The sequence below is a fragment of the Phascolarctos cinereus genome, unplaced genomic scaffold, assembly GCF_003287225.1.
Source record: "Phascolarctos cinereus isolate Bilbo 61053 unplaced genomic scaffold, phaCin_HiC Scaffold_9;HRSCAF=440, whole genome shotgun sequence".
NCBI lineage: Eukaryota > Metazoa > Chordata > Mammalia > Diprotodontia > Phascolarctidae > Phascolarctos > Phascolarctos cinereus.
In genome coordinates, this window is record NW_027556402.1 from 67,327,880 (window position 1) to 67,351,417 (window position 23,538).

Sequence of the window (23,538 nt, forward strand, 5' to 3'; positions counted from 1 at the left end):
AATTCCACTCAACTTGAAATTCAACCCTGGGACAAGAGCTGGCCTCACTGGTGAATGAGTAAGCAAATGTCAATTCATTTAATCCACTCTATCTGGAAGGTCAGGTGTGAGAAAACAATTGACATCCCATCTAGTCATCAAGCAGGAAATCTGGGAGCACCTTGTTATTTATCTACCCTGCTACCTCAAACACACCACCCTTCTCAGCTTCCTAGCTTTCCGCCCTTGCTCTTAGAACAGTCATCCAATCACTACTACCACCACTTCTGCCAAGAGTGTGATAATCAATTGCCTCGTGATTCTACTCACAAGCCCTCTGACTATTTCTACCATCACCACTAAAACTCACATACACATATAAGGAAGTTCACTACGTATTTATATTTATAGCACACAGCACTGCTCCTGACACAACGTAGGTGTTTAATGCTTTTTTCATTTAGTCATTCCTAGCTCTCCTAAAGAACAGCAATCACATTTTTCCTTACTAAGATACCTCTTCCAAGGAGTTCAAGGGAATAGGTAATGTAATCTTTTAATTGTGCCATGAGGTAGGAACATTTCAAGGCTGTGGTCAAGATAGATGTGAGTAGGCTCCACCACCCTTCACCTCGGTAATCACACATCACATAGTCCAACAATCTAAAAAAAGAGATGAAAAGCAAGATGAAATAGGAAAGCAACCAAAATATTAGAAATGTGTCTATTTTTTCCAATTCATTTCACAAATTCTAGAATTTAAGGTCAAAAACAGATTTTTCATAAGAAAATTGCAGTACTTTCTTTTCAGTTTATAGGTTTTTTCAGCTTACATATAAACATAAAAACCCAGTAAACTATCCAAGTAAGACTTTTCACATGAAAGCACAACAGTCTATGTCTGACTGCTGGGCACAACTTTATTCAGACTACTAGCCACTAATCCTACTCAAAATGAGTTGTGAGGCATACAAGGATAGTTAGTAGCCACTCTGACTAGTATATGTGCAGTGAATCCCGCTATAAAAACTACCAAACCGATTTCATGATGAGGCAATTTGTGTCAACATATGGCTATGGGACATTAGTCTTAATCACACTTACTTCAAAGCTTTACTATAGTCCTTGGCAAAGTAATATTCTTCTCCCATCTGAACCACTATAAAAATAGAGAAATAAATATCAGAAGCAAAACCAAAACCTACAAGATTTAAATACAATCCTTAAAATCTATCTCAAGTCATATACAACTAAAGGGGGCAGTTGATACTTACTTAGATGACTCTTCATTCTTGGACACTTATACTTTTTAAATTGTGCAACAGCATTACTTAGAAGAGTTATTATTATTTCCTATCAGAGAGAATCAAGTAGGGGGATACTGTTAGAAAACAGCTCGATGCTGACCTTGAGGAACATAATGAGTGTTTAGAGGAGAACCCTCACCGAGTGGCTGACATTCCTCTCCTTCAGCTGAAGGGCAAGAATTCCAACCTTTTCTTTTTCAGGATCAGAAAGATCAAAACCTGAACGAGATAAACTTAAAATGATACATTTAACCATAACACACTTAAATTCTTCACAAGGATAATAAGAATAAACACCCTATATCCTCCATAATGAACTTAATAAAGCCACAAGCATTCTTTCTTCTAAGACTATTAAATAGAAATCACTGTTACTTTAAGGACTTTGATCTTTGTTCTGAAAGGAATATTTTGGACTCAATGAACTTTCATCTTTTGAAATTAATACAGCGAAAGATGAAATGAACCTCTATTAACCTCACTGTGTTTATATAATTCATTCTCTGCAGAGCTTCTTCAAGTAATAATTCCTTGACAAATAAGATACCAATCACTACAAAGATGACAGGTATCATCTTTACGATCTCTGTAACTTGGAAAGAATCCAGAGAAGTTATTTCTCAGGTCATTTGTAGTTCAATCATATTTTAATGAGTTAAACATAATAAATTGTAAAATTTCAGTGTGATTTGATTTATAATTGTCAAAGTGGATCTCCAAAGGAACAAACTTCAAAATCTAGTCAAAACATTGCAGAAAGTAACAGTGATTTACTAGGCTCAGTTGTTAATGAATTATAAAAATGCTTGAGTTATATTATTAATTACAAATGGATTCTCAAGGTGTATAAATCTCAAGAAGATAGTGCAACAATTTCAATGAAAAGTATAAATCTATAAAAAAAGATTTTTTTTTAAAAAGCCCTAAGACAAGATAAATTTCCCCTTCATAATATATATGCCCACTGACAACCAATGGGAAAACCATGGCAGGTATTTTATTTTATGGAAATATGGAAGGAAAACACATTGCTTATGGTCTAGAACACAAAAGAAAGTTTATTTCATACATAATTATAAGCCATTGAAAGAAGAAGCATCATTTGGTCTATATATACAGAAGGAAAGTCTCTAAGAGACAAACAGACTTCTGAATAGGAACCACTTCCCACAGCTGTTTATAGTAAGCAGAAAAGCATTATAGCCATGCTGTGTTTATAACTAGTCAGCCACTGGACTTAACAAGCATTTGTTATATTCTAGGGGAGGGACCAGAAACTTTTTAATTTGCTGGTCTATTGTTAGCCTTGGAGTCTGAGATGAGGTAGACTCTGTCTTTTGGTTAACTTCACAAAGAACTGGAGTAGAGAAGAACCAATAATATAGGGGATGGAGACGACTGCCTATTTATACTAAAATGGAGGCTTACTGTAAAATGGTATTTCTCATGTCAAGAAAGGGAAAATACAGCAACTCCGCCCCCAAAACAGTAAAAAAATAAAAAGGCTAACTTACTTAGAATTCCTTGTCGCCATGGTCTCTGTCCATAAAAGTCAAGTGTGCCTGTTTGTGTTTCTAAGGGATCAGGACTGGGATACGACACAGAAGACTGTAAATTCATTAAACAAAGTCTTAAACAAGAGTTGACTGATTTTTTTTTGGTATAAATCACTTCTTCCTCAATATATTCATTAAAAAGATATTTTGGAAGAAATTCTAGAAATATGAACATTAAATTTATATTCAAACACCTACGTACATTTTAAAATACAAATTCTGGACCAGATTTATAAATTTATTATATAGTTTCCATTTTGTTGTTTGGTCATTTTCAGTTGTGTCAGGCTCTTCAGGACCCCTTTTGAGGGTTTTCTGGGCAGAGACACTAGAGTAGTTTGCCATTTCCCTTTTCAGTTCATTTTACAAATGAGGAAACTGAGGTAATCAGTTAAGTGACTTGCCCAGGGTCATAAAACTAGTGTCTGAGGCTGGATTTGAACACAAGTCTTCCTGACTGCAGACCTGACACTCTATTCACTGTGCCCTAGCTGTCCATATTTTCTCTAGGGTCAGAATAAGTCTCAAGAAAATTATACTTGAGGGGCAGCTAGGTGGTGCAGTGGATAGAGCACCCACCCTGAAGTCAGGAAGAACTGAGTTCAAATGCGACCTCAGACCAAACATTTGATACTAGCTGTGTGACCCTGGGCAAGTCACTTAACCCCAATTGCCTAGGGGGGAAAAAAAAGCTTACAAGAAAATTATACTTGAAAGATATATTATTTCATTAGGGTGAGTACTTGCTGAATTGATGCTAATTGCAACCCTCTGAGTCTCAAACTGTCTTCATGAGTTTCTGGGGCTGAAAAAAAATGTATCACCAAGCAGCCCACCTTCTATTTATGAGCCTTTCTTGAATTTAGCTAATTTGGTCCCCAGACAAATAACACACAGTTAATCAGATAGCCATACTCTATGTCACTTTGGTTTTCTAGAAGATGCTAGATCCTGTAATGTGCTGCCATAGCCTTCAAAAATTCAAATGCAGGAAACAATGAGAGAGAAGAGGACTTTAGGGGAAGATTAGGGAGAGCAACCTTGATAAAGCTTTCCGGATTTGATATACCACCCACGTAATTTCATTTACTTCTGGCAATCTAAGTAAAGGTGTATCAAAAATTTTGCTTTTTACATTGTCTGTAAAAAGTGTTTTTTTTTTTTGGCAAAGGGGAATAATAGAAATCTTCAAAAGGAGTCAAGCTTTGCCTTACACAAGGCAAGAGTATTTAATAAATGTTTGTTGAGTCAAAGCTCGTTTCTAATTCTTCATCATACAATAAATCTTTATTTCAATAACGTGTAAACTGTGTTCAAACTTGATTTCAAGTTTTAATAACAGACCACACCAAAAACTTACAAATGCTTGTTGACTAATTGAAACCACATAACATAAAGAATTTTTTTACCCTTAATGACAAAGCCAGATAACTTTCTGAATTTTAAGTAGTAATCTTAGCTATTTCAAATTCTCAAACACAAAGGTATTCAACCTGTTTTCTTCCAGATAGTTTTTAAATGAAACTATACACTTTTTGATGTGTCCATGATTACCTTTTATGGTCGACATAAAGAAAATACTTTCAAACATGATCGGGCACTGACTATCCCCCTTATTTTTAATCTGCTTATAAAAGGGAGTTCAATTACTAAGTGGCATCTTTAAAGACAAAGGCAAAATGTACTGTCAAATTCAAGAATCTGTAGAACTGTGAAAGCACAGAACATAGCGTTTTCTCAGACAGAAAAAAGTCCAGGAGGAGACAAGAGCCAAAAAGATGTCCTATCTGAGGGTTTCTAACGATGCCCTTCTTCCAAACTCTCTCTGATTCCTAAATACCAGTCTTACTCACTGTCATGATCAGAGTAAAAAGGTATATTTAAGCTGTACACTAAAGTTTTAATTGAAAGCGTGATTTTCTTGCTCCTTAAAGGCAGAGGTAAATTTTGACTTTTGTTCTGAAAACAGTTTTGTCTGAAAGAATGCTCAACTGGAATTCAAACATGTTTTCCATTAAAAAATGACATCAAACTTCTAACTCATTGGTTTAGTAAAATAGTTGGGGCAGCTATGATGAGGAGGAAAGAGTGTTGGCTTTGAAGCCAGAAGAACTACATTCAAAACCTGCCTGCCTCTGTCATTTACTAACTTTGGGACAGTGGGTGGACAAGTCACTAAACTTCTCTGAGCCTCAGTTTCCTCATCTATAAAATGGGGATGATACTGGCCATATCTACCTTGTAGAATGATTAACAGCAGCAAAGAGGGTAGCTTACGTTGTAAGTACAAACTTACATTTGTAAAATACATGCTAGATAATATCAGCTTTCATACTAAAGAAGAAAACAATAATCATAATTCCTGAAAAGATACATATTGTAAACTGTCAATATTTACAGGATAAAGGAAAAATATCACCACCATTACTCACCGGTCCCAGCTACATAGTAAAGAAAGAATTAAGTGTTTGTCGAATGAAAGATTGATTCTTTTAAAATTTAGTTAACATAGAAGTCAATGACTTACCTCATGACTACAAAGTGCTTTTGAAAGCTGTTTCCGTTCCTGAGAATAGTATGCTGCTTGCTGATAATAAAAACCAGGATTCTGAGTTTGAATAGCTGTCAAACCTAATTTGATAGCTTCATCAAATAAATCCCCAAAGGCTTGAAACCTTCAAAGAAATATTAAAACAAAATTATTTATGCTCCTTAATTATTCGCTTAAGCAGCATAAGACTTTCTATCCATTTTTGGCAGGTTATAGTTAAACTATACTCTTAATTAAATTTAACATGTTATAATATCTTAATAAACTCTAGTAGAGATGAATAGTAGTTTTTAGACAACTGCATTTGAACTCTCATAATAAAACTAGATCTCAATGTAGTACACAGTTCTCATCATTCAAGAGCCTCTATGTTGTTGACAAGTGTTTCATTTGCCCAGAAGATAAAGGAAAGGTCTCAAAAGTACCACAAACTACTGGTTTCCAGTAAGAGATAGCATGATCCAACATCCACTGCTAAAATAAATCTAATTGCAAGCTGGGTAGCCAATTAAAAACCTTTGCATTAGCAACAAACAAACCCTAGTATAATCTAGGATTAAAGCCAACTCAAATCCAAAGTCCTATGTGTCATTTTTAAAACTAAAAACATACTGTTTAGACATCCAAGCGGCATGTTCAAAAGCCAACTCCACACTTCCAATTTTTTTCTTACACAAGTCTATGTGCTTTCGGAACTGAGCAATTGCATCCAGCGGAGTGTTATGCTGGAAACACAGTCTGCAGATCTGTAAAACACAAAAACCACTTGTGGGTCAAGAAGCACGTCACCAAAAGGCACACATCCATTTTAAACAAGCCTGTTATAAGAACAACCAAAACCAGACATATCCTTCCTTGAGGACCTTTAAAAGAAGATGACATTTCATCTGTTTAGCACAGTTACCATGAAAGCACTAGAGTTCGTTAATTTTAAGTTCTTATCTATGAATAAAAATAATACAGGACAAAAACAAAGATTAAATTTCAAAACAGATCCAAGCTTTTAAAAATAGACAGACAGACAGACACAGACACACACACAGACACATCTCAGGAATCTTCAAAATATTCCATTAAGGTTAAAAGCCTGAATTAAATCTCTAGAACTGCCAGGGAATTAACAATTCTAAATACCATTATCCCTTCCACATCATGACTTTCCCTATCACAGTTGTGGGTAAGCATAAGAAATTAAATGGGAATTTGGGAGGAGTTTTGTGGAAGCTGCAGACAATACATGAAGGCCAGCAGATGACAAAGAAAAAGTTTAGAAACTCAGAAATGCATAAAATATGTGCATAGTATTGTATAATAGCAATGTATTTTATCTTTTAACACCATAATAATTCAGACTTCTTCTCTGGTATGAAGGTAGGCCAAACATTTTACGCAGATTTTTCCAGATGGAGGGGGCACTATATCCCTCTCCTATGGTCTCCCCCCCCCACCCCCATGATGTGGAAGGGATAACTGTAAAACAATAATAATTTTGAATAAAAGCATCAAATTCAGAATAGCAAAAAAAAATTAATCCTAAAAATAATACTAATAAAAACAATGCATCTCAAAACTTAAAAAAACTCTAGAAAGTAGTTTAAAAACTTTTCTCCTACCACTGCCTTTCCAACATTAACTGTGTCTGAGTCTGGGCAAAGGCAAAAAGGGCATATGAGAAAAGAGGAATCCACTAGTTGAAAAACTAAGGGTTTATAATTAAGTTTCTCTGAATAAGAGTGTCTACTGGGGGAAACAAAGATAAAATTGGTGAGATGATAACAAAATGCTATGTTCTTAGAGGTAGAAACTGATTCTGAGCTGCAGATTTAAAAAATATATAATTATAGACTATTACCATCCTCTTACAGTCTTACTTTTTTAAATGAAAGAGGAAAAAAATTCCTCTTAATGGTTAAAACAGAATTGTTACCTTGTAGTTTATAAATCCTGCCATTGTTTTAATTTCCAGCATATTAGTTTCATGAGCTCTCAATTCATGTACAAGATTGTAGGCAGTCCTGTAGTTCCTAATAACAACATTTGGGAGTTAACTTTAAAAGACACATCATAAAGAACAATAACAACTATTAGGAATAAATTTATAAGGAAAAATACAAACCACAGATGATTTTTCCTGAGTGTTTCTCTGACCCCAAAACTCATTTAACATATGTTCATCTCTGATTTCCTCAAAGAGGATTTAATTATTTTAATAATAGACAAAAAAAATTTACCTTGCATACTGTGACTAAAAAGTAAGACAATATACATCTCTTTTTACTCTACCATCCATTACCAAAAACTTCATGGAAAATAAATTGTTTTTGTCTGGACCTTTGATTTCAAGGGTAAAAGGAATTCTCTAGATGTGGAAACTCCCTCTATGGATGGAGATCAAAAACCTCACAGTCTCTGAGAAGTTACCTTTGGCACTGAGAGACTTCACCATGGTCTTAAAGCTAGCCTACATCAGAGGCAGGATCTGAACTAAGGTCTTCTGGTGTACTAAGCTCTGACTCTACCTCTCCACAAGGTAAGAGAATAAAAAGATAATCAGTGTAACACAGAAGAATTAAGCAAGTTTTATGGACAATATGAACAGGACCCTTTGCAGCTACAGACACAGGAGAGGCAGAAAGTAGAAAGACTCTCCTGATACCTCACCCTCCCAATTTACTAAATTCTAATGTGATAGAGCATTAAACTGCTATCACTGTCACCTTCAACCCTAGGATACACTTAGTTGGGGGAGGGAAGGAAGGGAGGGATGGATTTTCTATACAAATGCAACGGGGAAATCTTGCTTCTGAATACAGCTCTATTATCTATCAGAAAGGCATGGGAATGCTGGTCAATCCCAAAATGATCAATCTTGTTTGCTTATTATGGGTTTAACAGATATATCATATGGATAGAAAAACACTTCCCTTTTTGGAAAGTTACTCTTTGCACAGATCTACGACAGACACCAATAGAGAATGACAGCATTTTAAAGTCTGAAATTTAGTTTAATAAGTAGATTCTTTTATACAAAGATCCAAGACAATTCTGAAGGACCTATGATGAAAAATGCTATCCATCTCCAGTGAAAGAACAGACAGAATCTGAATGCAGATTGAAGCATATTGTTTTGTTTTTTTTACTTCACTTCTTTTTTTCTTTTGTTTGTGTTTTCTTTTACAATATGACTAATATGGAAATGTTTTGCATGACTACACAGGTATAACATTTATCAAACTGCTTGCCTTCTCAATGAAGGAGAAGGAAAGGGAGGGTAGGAGAGAATATGGAACTTAGAATTGGTAAAAAATGAAAGTTAAAATTATTTTTACATGTAATTGGAGAAAATAAAATATTGAAATAAAGAAGTGGTTTCTTTTTTTCTGGGGGAGGGGGAAGGGGACGAAAGGAAATAGAATTTCTTACTGTTTAAAAATTTTCAACAAAACATAATGGCACATGTATACATAAAGACTATACCTTAGCTACTAGTTGGAATCAAGGTAGGTTAGAGGTCAGGAACTTTGTCCCTAATGAGGTGAATAACAAGGGCAGACATAAAGTATATGTACAAAAGAAGAGGAAAGGGAGAGGGCAAAGAAAAAGGGAAAAAAGGTGAATATAGGTGGAAGCATCAATAAAAACTGTGCTGTCAAGACCTGGCACATTGGCTTTCTACCTCAGATGGCTCAATGGTAACAGTGCCATAAATTAATATAATAAAATCTCAGAATAGGGTCTTCTTCATAGAAATAAATTAAGTCTTTCTTATTAATTTCCCCCTAGGATTCTTGAAGAAAGCAACAAAGACTTAAGTAAGTTTTACAAAATCCTTGTTGTAAGAAAAGTTTTGGAAAATAACAGTCACATCAACTTTATAAAGTAATTATTGTATACCAGCCTTTTATGTTAAGATTCAAGGAATGTCATCTGATTCTCACTCTATTTCGAATCTGGAAGGCAATGCAGCATATGGTCTGAAAGCTGGCCTCAGACTTAGAGGAAGACCTCATTTCAAGTTTGGCATCTTGGCTCTGTGATCCTAGGAAAGTTACTGCCCAAGGTAATTCCCTAAGACTCTAAGTTGCAGAAAAGGTACTGATTTGCATTGATTAAGGATTATATCCCATCAGGAGTACCCCCAATTGACAAAATCACAGATGAAGACAAAAAATAAAATTGAACCTCAGTAGAAGTAAACAGTCCTATTTTGTCAAGAGTCAAATAAGGCAGCTCCCATTTTGTTCTTTTATTTTTCTATTCTTCAATACTCATTTCTGCCTTCCCTCCGCCCTTTCACTTTTGTAAAAAACAGCCTTATTGCACTCTGCATTGCTGATCCCCTCCCTGCAAGGTGCCATTGTCAGCCGCATAAGTTCTTCATCTTCAAAGGCTTGGCAAGGACAGGTGAGGAGATGGGAACTGTGCCGAGTTAAATTCTTTGTGGTTAAGCACTCTGTTACTTCAGGAAGGTCTATACCCTCTTCAAGACTCTTCTGATTGCCACAGCAACACACAAGGAGGAAAAGGTATGTGAGCTGCCAAGGTTTACTGCTGCTGAAACCACATCAGTGAACAATTTCCCCTCTCCACTTTTAATAATAAAACATCTAACAAAACTAAAACCTGAAGGATACCCTATAAAGTTGCTTTGCTAAGGTTATAATGTGTGCTCTAAAAGTATAGGAATGTTCCCCTGACCCCATTTCTGTTCATGAAGTAAGAAATCTCATGGAAATTCTAAAGGAGAATCTAAGAAAATTAGAGTCCTCCAAAATAAAGTTCATCCAGTGGTATAGTTTTAAAATCAAACCAGTCAACTGATTGCATATTTACTTAATTCAGAAATCAGTCTCATTAACAGCTCAAATGGAAATGCCATTAAGAAATATGCATGGGGAAAAAAAGCCAAGTTAATAACAGAATTACACACTAAAAATTCCTTTGAATTTTAAAAAAAATTTCAGTGTTTATAAATAAAAATCAAAGGGCAAACAAATTATTCATATTAAATAAATATAAACTACTATGAAATTTATTCCAAGTTAGAAATAAAATATTCAAAGAACATATTTCTTTAGGACAAGCTCAAAAAATGTCTAACATGAGTCTAAGGTGACCATATATTTCAAAAATAAGATAAGGTGGACACTGAGAATATTTCAAATTGCTAACCAAAAAAATGAGGGGAAAAGTCTGGCAGTGATCATAGACTTACTTCAGAGCATTCTGTGTATCTTGTTTAAGTTCACTGAAGAAAGCGATCTTGAACTGATGTCTGACAAATAAAAGCTAGAAAAATATACAAATAAATTATTGCCACTTTATAAAAACCTGTAATAGGATGAAAATTACTATACTAAATATCTATAAAGTGAAATTAAAAGTATAATTTAAAATACACCACACAGAAGTATGTGGAAGGGCTGATACATCAATCCGAAACAGAGCTGCAAAACTTTACATCCTACTTCTAAGTGCTTAATTTATGCCCCAAAGAGCTAGGAGACAGAGATTTTGAATTAATACTTCAGCTCCATTTGAAGAGTGATTTTACACAACTAAAAAGTCAAGCTTTTTAAAAGTACATTCTAAAATGATCTCTTTATAAAAATCAAAGTTTAAAAATTTACTTTAGAATGATTAAAGTGTTTTTGTATTTTAAAAAAAGGAATACGTACCTGGTGTGTTGTTTTGTTCAAAAATTCTTTATGCGATTTTACCCTTCGGATCTCAGTGTAGTAATAAGTCTGTGCGTGTTCATAAAAGGCATTTTCTAATCTGCAAAAGAAATGTTTTAATACTGAAATCACCATAAACTAATAACACTTTCAAAAGCATTTTAGCTATGAAGCCTGACTTTAGTTCTATGGTATATCATGTTTTACAATTTAATCATAAAATTTTTTTTAAAAAATTGAGGCAGCTAGGTGGCACAGTTGATAGAGTACCGGCCCTAGAGTCAGGAGGACCTGAGTTCAAATTCAGCCTCAGACACTAGCTGTGTGACTCTGGGCAAGTCACTTAACCTCAACTGCCTCACCCAAAAAATAAATAAATAAATAAATAAACAAACAAGCAAATAAATAAATAAATAAAGTGGAAATTCAGTTCACAATTCAGGCTATTATACCACCATAACATGAGATATAGATATCTGGAAAAGCTGAAGGATACATACAGCTAGTATTTTGACAACTTCTGCAAACTTAATAGGTATATGGTAAGAACCAGTAAACTGAACAAACTCAAAAGGGACCCCAAAAAATATAAATGAGGTAAAACAACTACCTCTGCAGCTATCACAGCAACACTTCATCTAGAACACAGGATGAGAAAGAATAGAATGAAAATTGTAAATATCCACAAAGCTGAAATCTCCTTCTGGAATTTGAGAAAAACCAGAGTAAAAGAGAAAAAATGAACTTTGAGTTTCTTCTTATTTAATAACAAAAGTGAAAGAATATTTTCAAGCTTTTTTCAATGAATTTAAAATATCCAAGAAAAACAAATACAAAAGGATATGTGGAAATTATTTTTAAATCATTTTGAAGATTGTTTTTATTTAAAGTGTAAGTACTTTATGAAATATTAATATTCAAATAGGAAAGGTTAAGAATTATACCTTCCAATTATATTTTTCAAGCAATATACTTATATAGCCTGTTTTTAAAAACAAGTAAATAGGACACAATAATGTATGGCTTATTAACACCTTATCTCATGGAGTTCCCAGAAGCCTCACCCTGCCAAAATTACGTAGAACAAATTTTAAAAACCCTATATCTAATCTGGATAGCTTTGGTGTATAGAGTCCATGTGCAATAAACCTAAAGTATCTCATGAAACACTGAAAGTGCTTAGTTTCAGTTCTCAAAGTATGGCTTTGTCTCCAAAGATAACATACTTATTCTTGTGCTATGGTTTTCAGTCCAAATAAATTCTATTCTTTCTTTTCATGTTTCACTCTCTCTCCCTCCCCCTCTCTATTTACACACACACACACACACACACACACACACACACACACACACACACATACTCTCTCTCTCACGGCTTTACTTTTTCTGAATGTGGGGGTTCAAAATGTACCTTAGCATAGTATCGGCATAGTGAGAAGCTAAGTTACTACCCTCCTTTTCCATATTTAAATGTAAAAGAGAAAGGGTAGAAAACCAAGCAAGATTTTTTGAGCAGAATATTCTACAGAAGTTTCAAGGTTATCAAACAAGAGTATTATTTTAGGTTTTTGAAGAATTTTAACAGTTTTTTTGTATGTTTTGTTTTGTTTTTGTTTCTCGAGGCAATTGGGATTAAGGGACTTGCCCAAGGTCACACAGCTAGTTAGTATCAAGTGTTTGAGGCCAAATTTCAACTCAGGTCCTCCTGACTCCAGGGCTGGTACTCCATCCACTGCACTATCTAGCTATAAGAGTATGATTTTAAACAAACATCTTTGCTGTATGGCATGAAAATGGACTGACATCAGATTGACTAAGGATTTTACTCAATGTTACAATTTGTTCATTTTTCATGCTTTTACTCCATCCCAAAAGCCCACCCCACCAGAAGTGAACCATTCCTATGCTTCATTCATTTCAAGATGTAACTCAAGTTCTTCCTTCACAACTACTTTGGCTCTCAAAATCTTTCACTTTTTATTTCCTATAACACTTGAGAGTTAATTTTTTATTATATCTTAAAATGCTTCTTAGTTACTGCTTATGTAATTTGTCTCCCAGGTGGACTGTAAAACTTTAAGGCAGAGAAAAGTCTTCTACTTCTTTTGAATCCATGTAATGTGGCACACAATATGTTTTTAAATATACAACTTACTGTTTTTTAACTTGCTGTTTAATCTCATTATAAATTATTAGCATCTTTCTGCTGCCATGGGGATACACTTAGCTAGCTAGGGTAGTTGATTTGGGCTTGGTCTTTGGGGCTGCCATTTATATGGCACATTCACAGGCCACATTCCTTTGGTTGATGCAGGAATAGGGGCTCGCCTCTTGTGAATCAAATCCTAGTAGCTGGAAGCAGCCTGTGGATAACATAGCTCACAATTTCTAGTTCCAGGCCCTTTAGGTTTCCAAACCACAACTGCATTATTTTTACAGGGCTTCAGACTGAGTACCAGAGACTCTTCTGTTCCTGGGAGGCTCTACATCCAGCAGAGACCTAGGAAACTGGGATTAGTCAAGGAAAGCATCCTGGCCTAAGCAAAAAGAAAATTATTATGGTAACTAAAACTTTAACAAAAGGAAGAAGAAAAGTAAGGAAAGCAGTAACAGTAGCAGCACAGGAATCTTGCTACTTTCATTATCTTCCTGTTCACTTCCCGCAGAGCAAGGGTTCTTAACCTAGAATCCACAAATTTGGTTCTTTTTAAAAAATACATATATATACATTTTGAAAATTACATTTCAACATAATAGGTTTCCTTTGTAGTCCTACGTATTTTATTTTGTATATAAAAAACATTCTGAGAAAGTGTTATAGACTTCAACAGGTTGTGAAAGGAGTCAAGACACACAAAAAGGTAAAGAATTCTTGTTACAGAGCCTTTTTTAGAGGATTAGTGAGAGTAAAATATTGTGCTAATTTCTCCCACTATCCTGGATACCTTCTTCATCCCAACTCCTCATCAAAACACATATGGCACTTTCTCAGTTCTTCATAAAGAACTAGAGCAGGCATCAAAAGTCAAACTACATGATTTGTACATTTAAACTGAAATCAGGAAGGGATATTGAATTCTCTATTTCAAAGTTGTCAAAGTCATGGAAGGCCCAGATTAAAATGCAACTGGGAACTGTTTTATAAAAGAAAAGCACAACATAATGTTCATTTGTGGTTCTGTAGGTCAATATGCGGCCTGCAGGCATCTATTTCTATTTGAGTTTGACATCGCTTCTCTCTGCTATAATCAAAATTAAACCCTAAAAGACATACAAATATAGACATGAGACAATGTGGCACGCCCTAAATGAGACTATCACTCCACATGTAGTCTCCCAAGCCTATTTGTGATTTTTGCCAATGGAACTTGTCCAAGAACAAGCAAATCTTAATTCAGAGCTAAAAACAACAAAACCATTCTTTGTAGTTAACTAATTTTTAAAAATAATATTTAAAGTTGAAATATCTGATTATTAACTTTGGTGAAATGAGTTGTTTAAAATGTATAGAATGTTCTTGCTTTTTAATCTCACTTAAGATTGTTGTGGCGTAACAGAAAAAGTGGCCTATGTTTAAGTCCTAGATATGCCACTTACCACTCAGAAGACTTCCTCCCCTCGCTTTAAAATGAAGAAGCTGTGGCCCAGGAAGTGAATCAGGTCTGCAAAGCTCCTTCTAGCTCTAATCTGCTGTGATTTTCTCTAAACTTATAGTGACTGTATCTACCAATTTTAAGGTAAATCATCTAGGTTGCAGTTAAGTAGATATTAATTCAATTCAAAAAATTATTTAAGCATATACTTGGGTTCTGTGATGCTGATGAACTTTCCCCGGAGCACAGTGATCTCCCTTCTGCTTTTAAATCCTTTTAAACAGAATACATCTTCATCACTTAGTGAGTCACTTAACAATAAACCGTCTCTTACTGCTTTTTAACTATTTCACCTTCATCAGTCTTCTCTCCCCAATAACCTGAAGGTGCTCGAGGGACGAGATTGATGTCATATTTCTCTTGGATCCCTCACAATACCTAGCACACTAGGAAAAGGTATTCAAGAAAAAATTACTGAAATCGAAGGAGTGCAAAGTTAAGTTTACTGGGGTTCAAATGCAGGAAAAGAGAGACAGACAGAGAGAACAAAGGGGAACAGACAGAAAGAGAGGGAGACTGACAGGAGGGAGCTAGAGAAAGAGAGAACAGATGAAAGCGGACAGAGAGGAAGTAAGAGTGGACAGAGGGAGACAGAGACAAAGAGGGAGGAGAGGAGACAGAGATGAAGAGATAAGAGACACAAAACAAAAAACCTAGGCCTGAAAAGTTAATGTAGCAGAGCACAGATCATCCCATTCCACTAAGGAGGGAAAGGCTACGTGGCATGAGTGACACAGAACTGGCCCAGAGCTCAGGATCCAACGTCTCTGAGCCCTGGGATCCCAGCCAAGTTACCTGCTGCAGTTTCCCAAGTCAACAAAAGGAGACCAGAAGTGCACTACCCATCTCACAGAACTGATCTAAGGAAAATGTTTTCTAAAATACCATAAAAACGTGACATAATATTGTAGAGAAGTTATCGTTTGACTCACTCTACAAGGCAGGTCGCAGAGGGTTCTTCTTTGCTTTAAAAAAAAAAAAAGCCCATGAGCCTATAATGATTTGCATTTTAATACTGGAAAAGGCTATTTAAAATGTAAAATCATTAACTACTCTGTATATCATTTTTCTACACGAACAACAGCTCTTTCTTTACTCTACAACCTACCTTATGATGTAACCCACAAGGTGATCAGTATGGGGCAGGACAAACAGAGATTTTCCCGAAAGTTCACAAGCATTACATAAAGCAGCTGCCCTTTCTGAAGCAATCACATCTTCTCCTATTGCATGCCCACCACAAAGAGGAGAGAAAAAAGGAGTTAAGACCACAAAATAACTGTCTCTCCCAAGGCCAAAATTACAAAGATAAACACCTAAACTGCTTTTCACCAATGGTAACTATCCTGGAGAAATGGTGAGATATTAAAGAAGAAGCAATTAAACAGACAGTTCAGGAATCCTGACAGAGGGTGGATACAGTAATAATGGACTTTTGTTTTCCAAACCTCTCTTTGCTTAATCCAACTTTTGCTTTATTGATAATTTCATCCTTCAAAAGGAAACAAAGGTGGGGCAGCTAGGTGGCACAGTGGATAGAGCACCAGCCCTGAAGTCAGGGGGACCCGAGTTCAAATCCGGCCTCAGACCAAACACTTGACACTTACTAGCTGTGTGACCCAGGGAAGGAAGGAAGGAGGGAAGGAAGGAAGGAAGGAAGGAAGGAAGGAAGGAAGGAAGGAAGGAAGGAAGGAAGGAAGGAAGGAAGGAAGGAAGGAAGGAAGGAAGGAAGGAAGGAAGGAAGGAAGGAAGGAAGGAAGGAAGGAAGGAAGGAAGGGAAAACAAAGGAAACTTCTGTGCTCAACCTGATTCTGAACCAACAAGGAGAAATTGTCGCTAAAGTAGGAATAGGAACCTTTGGACTATATGATCATTCAGTCATAGAGCTTGGGATTAGAAACTTCATTCATCACTGAAGAAAAAGAATTAATGGAAGAAAGAAGTTAAGTAACTTTCCCAGAGTCACCTAACTAAGGTAAGCATGAGGTAGGATTTGAACTCATCTCCCTGACTCCAGAATCTGCACCTAGCTAAAGAATGCTGTAGATATAGTATACCTAGTTTAGCAAAGTAAATAAGTAAGTCTTTCATGCTAACAAGATGGAAAGATATGAGTTAGACAACAGTGGTCAGACATATTTTGAACTGGTTGATAGATCGAACCCTGAAAGTCAATGTCATCCAGGAAGGAGGTCTGCAGTCCCTCTGTTATGTAGCATTTTTATTATTGATCCGAACTAAGACATAGAAAACATGTGTTTCAACTTCACAAGTATAAAATGAAAGGGGAATATTTAGACAACAGCTCCTGTGAAAAGAGGGTTGGGGTTTTTGTAGACTGCAAGCTCAAGTCACAACAATGTAATAGCAAAACTAAAATAGCTAATGCTATTGAGAGAGGGGTGGTTTACAGCAGACCTGCACAACTTGGCAGTAGGTAGGGGCCAAAATTAAAATAGGCTAAATTTGGGCCACAGATAGGTTTTTAGTGGCTCATTTTCCAAGTAAAGGCATAATTAGTGTAATTGTAAATAAATCATATTTTTATAAAAGGGAAATTTCAATATCAATTGATTACACCCATTACTTAAGCTTTTTATTTATCATGAAATCACATTAATGTTTAAAAAATTACTTTGCTAAGCAGTACAAGGTTAAAAACATTTTTCAGATTTTCTTCGTATTTACATTTAGTAATGACTGAAAATACGGTGAAAAGATATGACTCTCACACCTCTCAGACTAGAGACAATTGGTTGTTGTGAGTCACATGACAAACAAGAGAGAGGGCACAGTGGTAACCCATCTGCCAAGTTATATGACAGGCACAATAATGACTCATGGACAAAGCCCTCGTTATATATTTACTTTCTTTTATATCCTCTACATTTTTTTGAGGGCTGCCCAAAATCCTTTGGCAGGCCACAAGCCACATTTTGTGCAGTCCTGGTTTACAAAATGAAGAAGGAAGATGATAGTCCCATTATACTCTGTCCTAGTCAGACCATTTCTAGAACCCTATGTTCATTTCCAGGCATGACATTTTAGGAAGGAGAGAGACAAGGTAGATCACATTCAGAAGAGGGTAATCAAGAATATTAGGAGACTAAAGAATATAACAAAAGAGGAAGGATCGACGGAACTGTCTAGCATGGAAAAAAGGAGATATTGACAGTCTAAAGTTTTTGAATGGCTGTAACGTCACATAGCAGAGGGATTAATTTTAATTTGCTTCGTTAAAGAGAGCAGAGCAATGGGTAGAAGTTGTAGAGAGTTAGATTTAGGCTTGATTCAAGGAAGAATTAGAGCTATTGAAAAACGTAATGATTCTAGAGGTTGCAACGTCTTCGGGCAGAGACACAGTAATGATTTTGGGGGATCCTGGAATGGGGAGTCTTGTTTGGGTTAGAACTGATGGTCTCTGTGGTTCCTTCCAACTCTTCAAAGAGTCTACAATGTACCATTCTTAAAACATTAAAGGAACAATAGTTCCATAAGTTCATGTGTTACAAATTGCATATAGACATTAACCAAAAAATTTATGACAAGAATTTCTGGGAGATTAAAAAAAGGATTATGACAAGTCCGATGAAGAGAATTACACAGTTTTATTAATCTTTTCATACCTGGAGGTAAAGGGGTTTTCTTTTGAATGAGAACCACAGCAACTTTTGTGTTTCTGCCTTGTAAACTTTGCCTGCATTATGAAAAAGAGTATTTTAGGGGGGAAATATTTTGGCATAATGATCATATGCTTTATTTTTTAGTCAAAATACCATAGGCTTAAAATATCATAATTCAACTGTCTAAAAAGGATCAGGAAAGGTACTGTCTTTCAGCCAAAAAATGGACACGAGCCCAAAAAATATTTTCATTCTTACCAGCAATGTTAGTAATAAGCAATTAAAGATAATTCATAAAGATAAACAAAATTTCAATTCTTCATCCAAAAAAATCTGCTTAACTCAAAGTTAAGTTCATTGTACGATCCAACTAAACTTGTTAAGTGTAAGCAAAAGCAGTTAGAAACATAAGCTAATGTTACCTCTAGTTTTCTTCACATCACCCTTCTATTGGGTAAAAGCATTTATCACCTGCTAGCAATGAAACACCCCCTTCTTTGGAGTTTAACTCTCCCCAGAGGGCTTAGTATAATCTTAGTATAATATAATGTTCGGCATTCAGTGGTTCTAAATAAAGAGTACCTCACAGTAACAGCCACATCCTGCAATGACTAACTTTGATAGACTTAGCTCTTCTCAGCAATGGAAGGATCTAAGATATGTCCAAAAGTCTCATGATGGAAAATGCTATCTGCATCCAAAGAAAGAACTATGGAGTTTGAATGAAGATTGAAGCATACTATTTCCTATTTTTTTTTCTTCTGTTGTGTTTTGCTTCCTCTTTCTGATGGTTCCTCCTATCGGTTCTAATTTTTCCTTACATGACTAATGTGAAAATATGTTTGGTAGGAATGTATATGTAGAGCCTACATCAGATTGCACGCTTTCTTGGGGAGAAAGGAGGGGAGGGATAGGGAGAAAAAATTAAAACTCAAAAACTTATGGAAGTGATTGCTGAAAACTAAAAATAAATTAATTAAAAAATAAATAAATAGTACTTGACAGATATAAACTACAAATGCCATACCTTACTATTTCCACTCTAGTAGCACATTCAGACTGCTTTTCTTTCCACTGAGGCTCATCCCAGTCCAATTCATAGAACACAACCACAAGTGCTGGAACCAGATTCAGATGTTTGTTCATCCAGCCAGTCTTTAAGATCCCTTTTGGAATGTACCACTCATAGGATGTCCTCTGCAAACATTAACACAGGCTAAGAGGTAAACTTACAAAGCTGTTATGTGACAATTTGAGAGAAAGCAAGGAAGAACAATGGGTAGAAGACTTTCTCAAGTCCTTTTCATGGTTTTAGAAATCTACATCTTGTTATTTATTGCCCTTCAGTCTCCCATTCCATTGGAGGTGGGTTAAAAAGTAGATTTTAATTAAGATGATAAACAGGGTTTCCCAAAAGACTTAGTGTACATTAAGCTACTAAAGATTAAAACCGTACTGACTTCTGGGACATCCTGTATTCCTTTTGTAACAAGAAATGAACAGATGGCTTTTGCAGCATCCAAGGGCCAAGAGAGATGGAACGCAGCGCTTCAATATGGACGCAAAACAATAGCCACAATAATGCTAAGGCCTACTTCGACCTGGTGAAAAGAAAATTTACTAGATTGCAACCCAGATTCCAAACATCTTCTTCAGGAATTCAGTCGGAAACTCCAAGTGATGTCTAAATTGCAGGGGTATGGCAATATACAATGCCCACTCTCTTAATAATACAATTCTTATGGGAGAGGACATTTAAAGCCAGTTGTCATGAGCTGTTACCAAGCCAAGTCCTTGAAAAAATAATACTTGGGGCCAAACTCTCAAAGAACATGATGCAAAGCATCAAATCGTTGTCTGAATAGTGGCTTAGCTGTCACCCAACATTAAAATTAGTACAGAGCGGCTAGTAACTGTCACACTGTAAGATTTCAGAGAAAGCCTGAAATTTCCTGTGTAGAATCATAGAATCTTAGGAGCTGGAACTGATCTTAGAAATAATCTACTCCAAACTTCTCATTTTACATTTAAAGATACCATGACCCAAAGAGATAAAATAACTTGGCTCAAGTCACACAAGTCAGGAAGTGATATGATTGGGACACAAATCCAGGTCACCTGAGTCTAGAATTCTTTCCACTCTATCATAATGCCACTGAGCTCCTGAGGCAAAGATGTTCTATATAAGCTTTCGTTGTTTATAGACTTTTACAAAATGATAGCCTTCAAAACATGCCATATGCCCTAAAGATCAATCCTGAATACAACTAAGTTGGAGCCAGAAGAGTAGAAAACTTTAGGAACTATAATGATGCATCCTGGAGATGATGGGAAATGCAGTAGCTGCTGGTATTGCCTTGTCTTTAGGTTTATGTCAAAACTTTCTTTTTTAGTTAGTAAAATCAAGGATATAACAGCAATTCATGGAACAGAAAACCTTATAAATTCAAAATAGTGCTTTCTAGTGTGTTAAAATATTAATATATTTTAACCCTCAAGGGCAATTAAGTGAATACTTCAATGTGAATAAAGTCTTGAAAAAGTTCAAACAGATATGTCAGTTCAGGTACTATCACACATGTTCACATGCATGTACACACACCCATACCCTGCCCTACCCACCCCTCATGTATGTGCAGAGTAAGACTGTTACCTTGGTCCTGCATTTTGGATATTCATGGTCACCTGGGAGCACTTTGAAAGAAATTGGTACTCGATCAGCTCTTCGATTGGCACAAAAAGCATCCCAAACAGCACGATGAACGGCATTATAAACTACATCGAGGCCAGTAAGGGTAACAAAAGCCATAGGCCGGCAACATAATTCCACAGGAAAGTCCCATCGGGTGGGACTCATCTTCAATGTTCTGTAAAAACATGAAATAAAAAATTTTATTACATCTAAAAATAGTTGTTTAAAATCCCTAATTCTGGGGCAGCTAGATGGCGTAGTGGATAGAGCCCGACCCTGAAGTCAGGAGGACCTGAGTTCAAATGTGACCTCAGACCAAACACTTGAAACATACTAGCTGTGTGACCCTGGGCAAGTCACTTAACCCCAAAATGCCTCAAAAGTTAAAAAAAATACCTAATTCTAAGTTTAAGTCAATCTTCCATTAAGAAATTACTTAAAAATAAAAAAGGCAAAAAATCACCTTTCAATTTCTATAATAACCACAAGGAAGAAAAGATACAAAAAATAGTAAGATCAGAATTTCTGATGACAAAAAAACAGAAATGGTGTTTGGGGTGCGTGGGAGGTGGAAAGACATACACACTAGCATACAATAGGTGCAACCATGAAATGGTCCAACAATTCTGGAAATCAATTTATCAATTTGGAGTCATCCAAACAAACTGACTAAAATGTCCATATCCTTTGACCCAAAGGTCCCATTGCTAGGCATGAATTTTAAGGAAGTCAAAGACAGGAAGAAAGGCCTCACATTTACCAAAATATTTATTGTGTCCAGTCATTTTGTAGTTATGTATGGCTCTTTGTGACTCCCTTTAGGGTTTTCTTGGCAAAAATACTGGAGTGTTTTGCCATTTTCTTCTCCAGCTCATTTTACAGGTGAGGAAACTGAGACAAACAGGGTTAAGTGACTTGCCCAAGGTCACTAGTGTCTGAGGCCAGACTTGATATTACAAAGACGAATCTTCTAGACCCCATGCCCCACATTTTACCCATTGTACCACCTAGCTGCCCATAAAATATTCATAGCAGCACTTTTTATAGTAGTAAAGAACTGAAAATAAAGTAGATGTCTACTGACTACGGAATGGATAAGCAAAATGTGACACATAAACATAATGGAATAAGAAATTATAATTATGTCATAAGAAATCATAAATATGAAAACATAAACTGATGCAAAGGGAATTAGAACCAGGAGAACAACATACATGACTAAAACAATGAGAATAGAACAAAAAAGGAACTGAATGCAGTGCAATTATGTCAACAAAACTTGGTCTCAAAGAAGAAAGGAAAAAATGAACTTCCCTCCCTTTTTTGCAGAGGCAGGAAACTATGAGTATGGAACACCAAAAACCCTGCTGACATATTAGCTAGTTTTGCTTAATTGCCTTTTCCCCCTTTTTAATTCTTTCTTACAAGGGACAGCTCACTAAATCAAGACAGGGATATATATTTAGGAAAAAAGTGATCTAAAAATAAAAGATATCTATAAAATTAGGATTTCTAGCCCAATCAAGCATTAACGGCATCATATGTAAATTGGTTTAAATATGCTAAATTAAACAGATTTAAAGAACTACTTCAGACAGAAATGAATATTTCATTAGTAGTGTTTTTATATTTAGTCCTACAAAAGTCGTAAGAGCTCAGTCTCCTTTTTCATGATTTTTCTCATTTATTTTTCAAGTCTGACTTATTTAAAAATCACACATACTCTTTGTACCTCAAGAATAGAGGGCAGATGAAGTGTGGTTCTCTGATTTCATTAATGTATGAAAACCCTTCCCACTTAGCCACTCCTCAGTAACTTAAACAAGCCACAGAAAGGTACTTGGAGGTGCGGTCAGAGGGTGTAGGATAGGACGCATACAACTTGAAAGTATAATTGTGAATGATAATGGGATGAACTCATCCATAAAACAGGAGAGGATAGGAGAATAGATTAGGAAACCAGAATCCAACAATATGTTGTTTACAAAAAAACTTGAAATAGAAAGGTACACATAGAGTTAAACTAAGGTGCTGAAGCAGAATTTATTATGCTTCAGCTTAAGTAAAAAAGGCAGAGGTGGCAATCATGATCTCAGACAAAGCAAAAGTAAAAAAGAGGTAAAAAGAGATAAACAAGGAAACTTTATTTTGTGAAAACATACCACACACAATGAATAAATAGCAATACTGAAAATATATGTACCAATGGCAGAGCATCCGAAATCTCTTAAAGGAAAAATTAAATGAGTCCTAGGATGAAATATATTAGCAGGGTACCTTAAATTACCCTTCTCAGATGTAGATAAATCCAACCATAAATTAAACAAGAAAGAATTTGAGATGAATAGAATTTTAGAAAGGTTAGATATGATCAACCTCTGGAGAATACTGAACAGAAGAGAAAAGATTATACCTTATTTCTTAACTGTGCACAGCATCTTTACAAAAACTGACAATGTATTTAGGCATAAAAACTTCACAAACAAATGCAGAAAAGCA

The 23,538-nt window shown here is 35.6% G+C and overlaps 1 protein-coding gene across 6 annotated transcripts in view; it reads right to left on the reverse strand.

Moving 5' to 3' along the window:
- TRAPPC11 (trafficking protein particle complex subunit 11) overlaps positions 1 to 23,538 on the reverse strand; it is an 89,195-nt gene that overhangs the window by 58,786 nt on the left and 6,871 nt on the right. For 5 of the 6 annotated variants that reach the window (XM_021007598.1, XM_021007597.2, XM_021007595.2 and 2 more), the window contains 14 exons: positions 21,001 to 21,214; positions 19,375 to 19,544; positions 18,351 to 18,421; positions 15,833 to 15,947; positions 11,072 to 11,171; positions 10,609 to 10,682; positions 7,321 to 7,417; positions 6,006 to 6,139; positions 5,370 to 5,517; positions 2,801 to 2,894; positions 1,426 to 1,505; positions 1,254 to 1,332; positions 1,084 to 1,138; positions 497 to 642 (listed from right to left, as the gene is read on the reverse strand). In XM_021007598.1, coding sequence (XP_020863257.1) covers positions 497 to 642; positions 1,084 to 1,138; positions 1,254 to 1,332; positions 1,426 to 1,505; positions 2,801 to 2,894; positions 5,370 to 5,517; positions 6,006 to 6,139; positions 7,321 to 7,417; positions 10,609 to 10,682; positions 11,072 to 11,171; positions 15,833 to 15,947; positions 18,351 to 18,421; positions 19,375 to 19,544; positions 21,001 to 21,204 — 1,567 coding nt within the window. In that variant the 5' untranslated portion in view covers positions 21,205 to 21,214. The remainder of the gene's footprint in view (positions 1 to 496; positions 643 to 1,083; positions 1,139 to 1,253; positions 1,333 to 1,425; positions 1,506 to 2,800; positions 2,895 to 5,369; positions 5,518 to 6,005; positions 6,140 to 7,320; positions 7,418 to 10,608; positions 10,683 to 11,071; positions 11,172 to 15,832; positions 15,948 to 18,350; positions 18,422 to 19,374; positions 19,545 to 21,000; positions 21,215 to 23,538) is intronic. The other variant, XM_021007599.2, reaches the window with a different exon arrangement.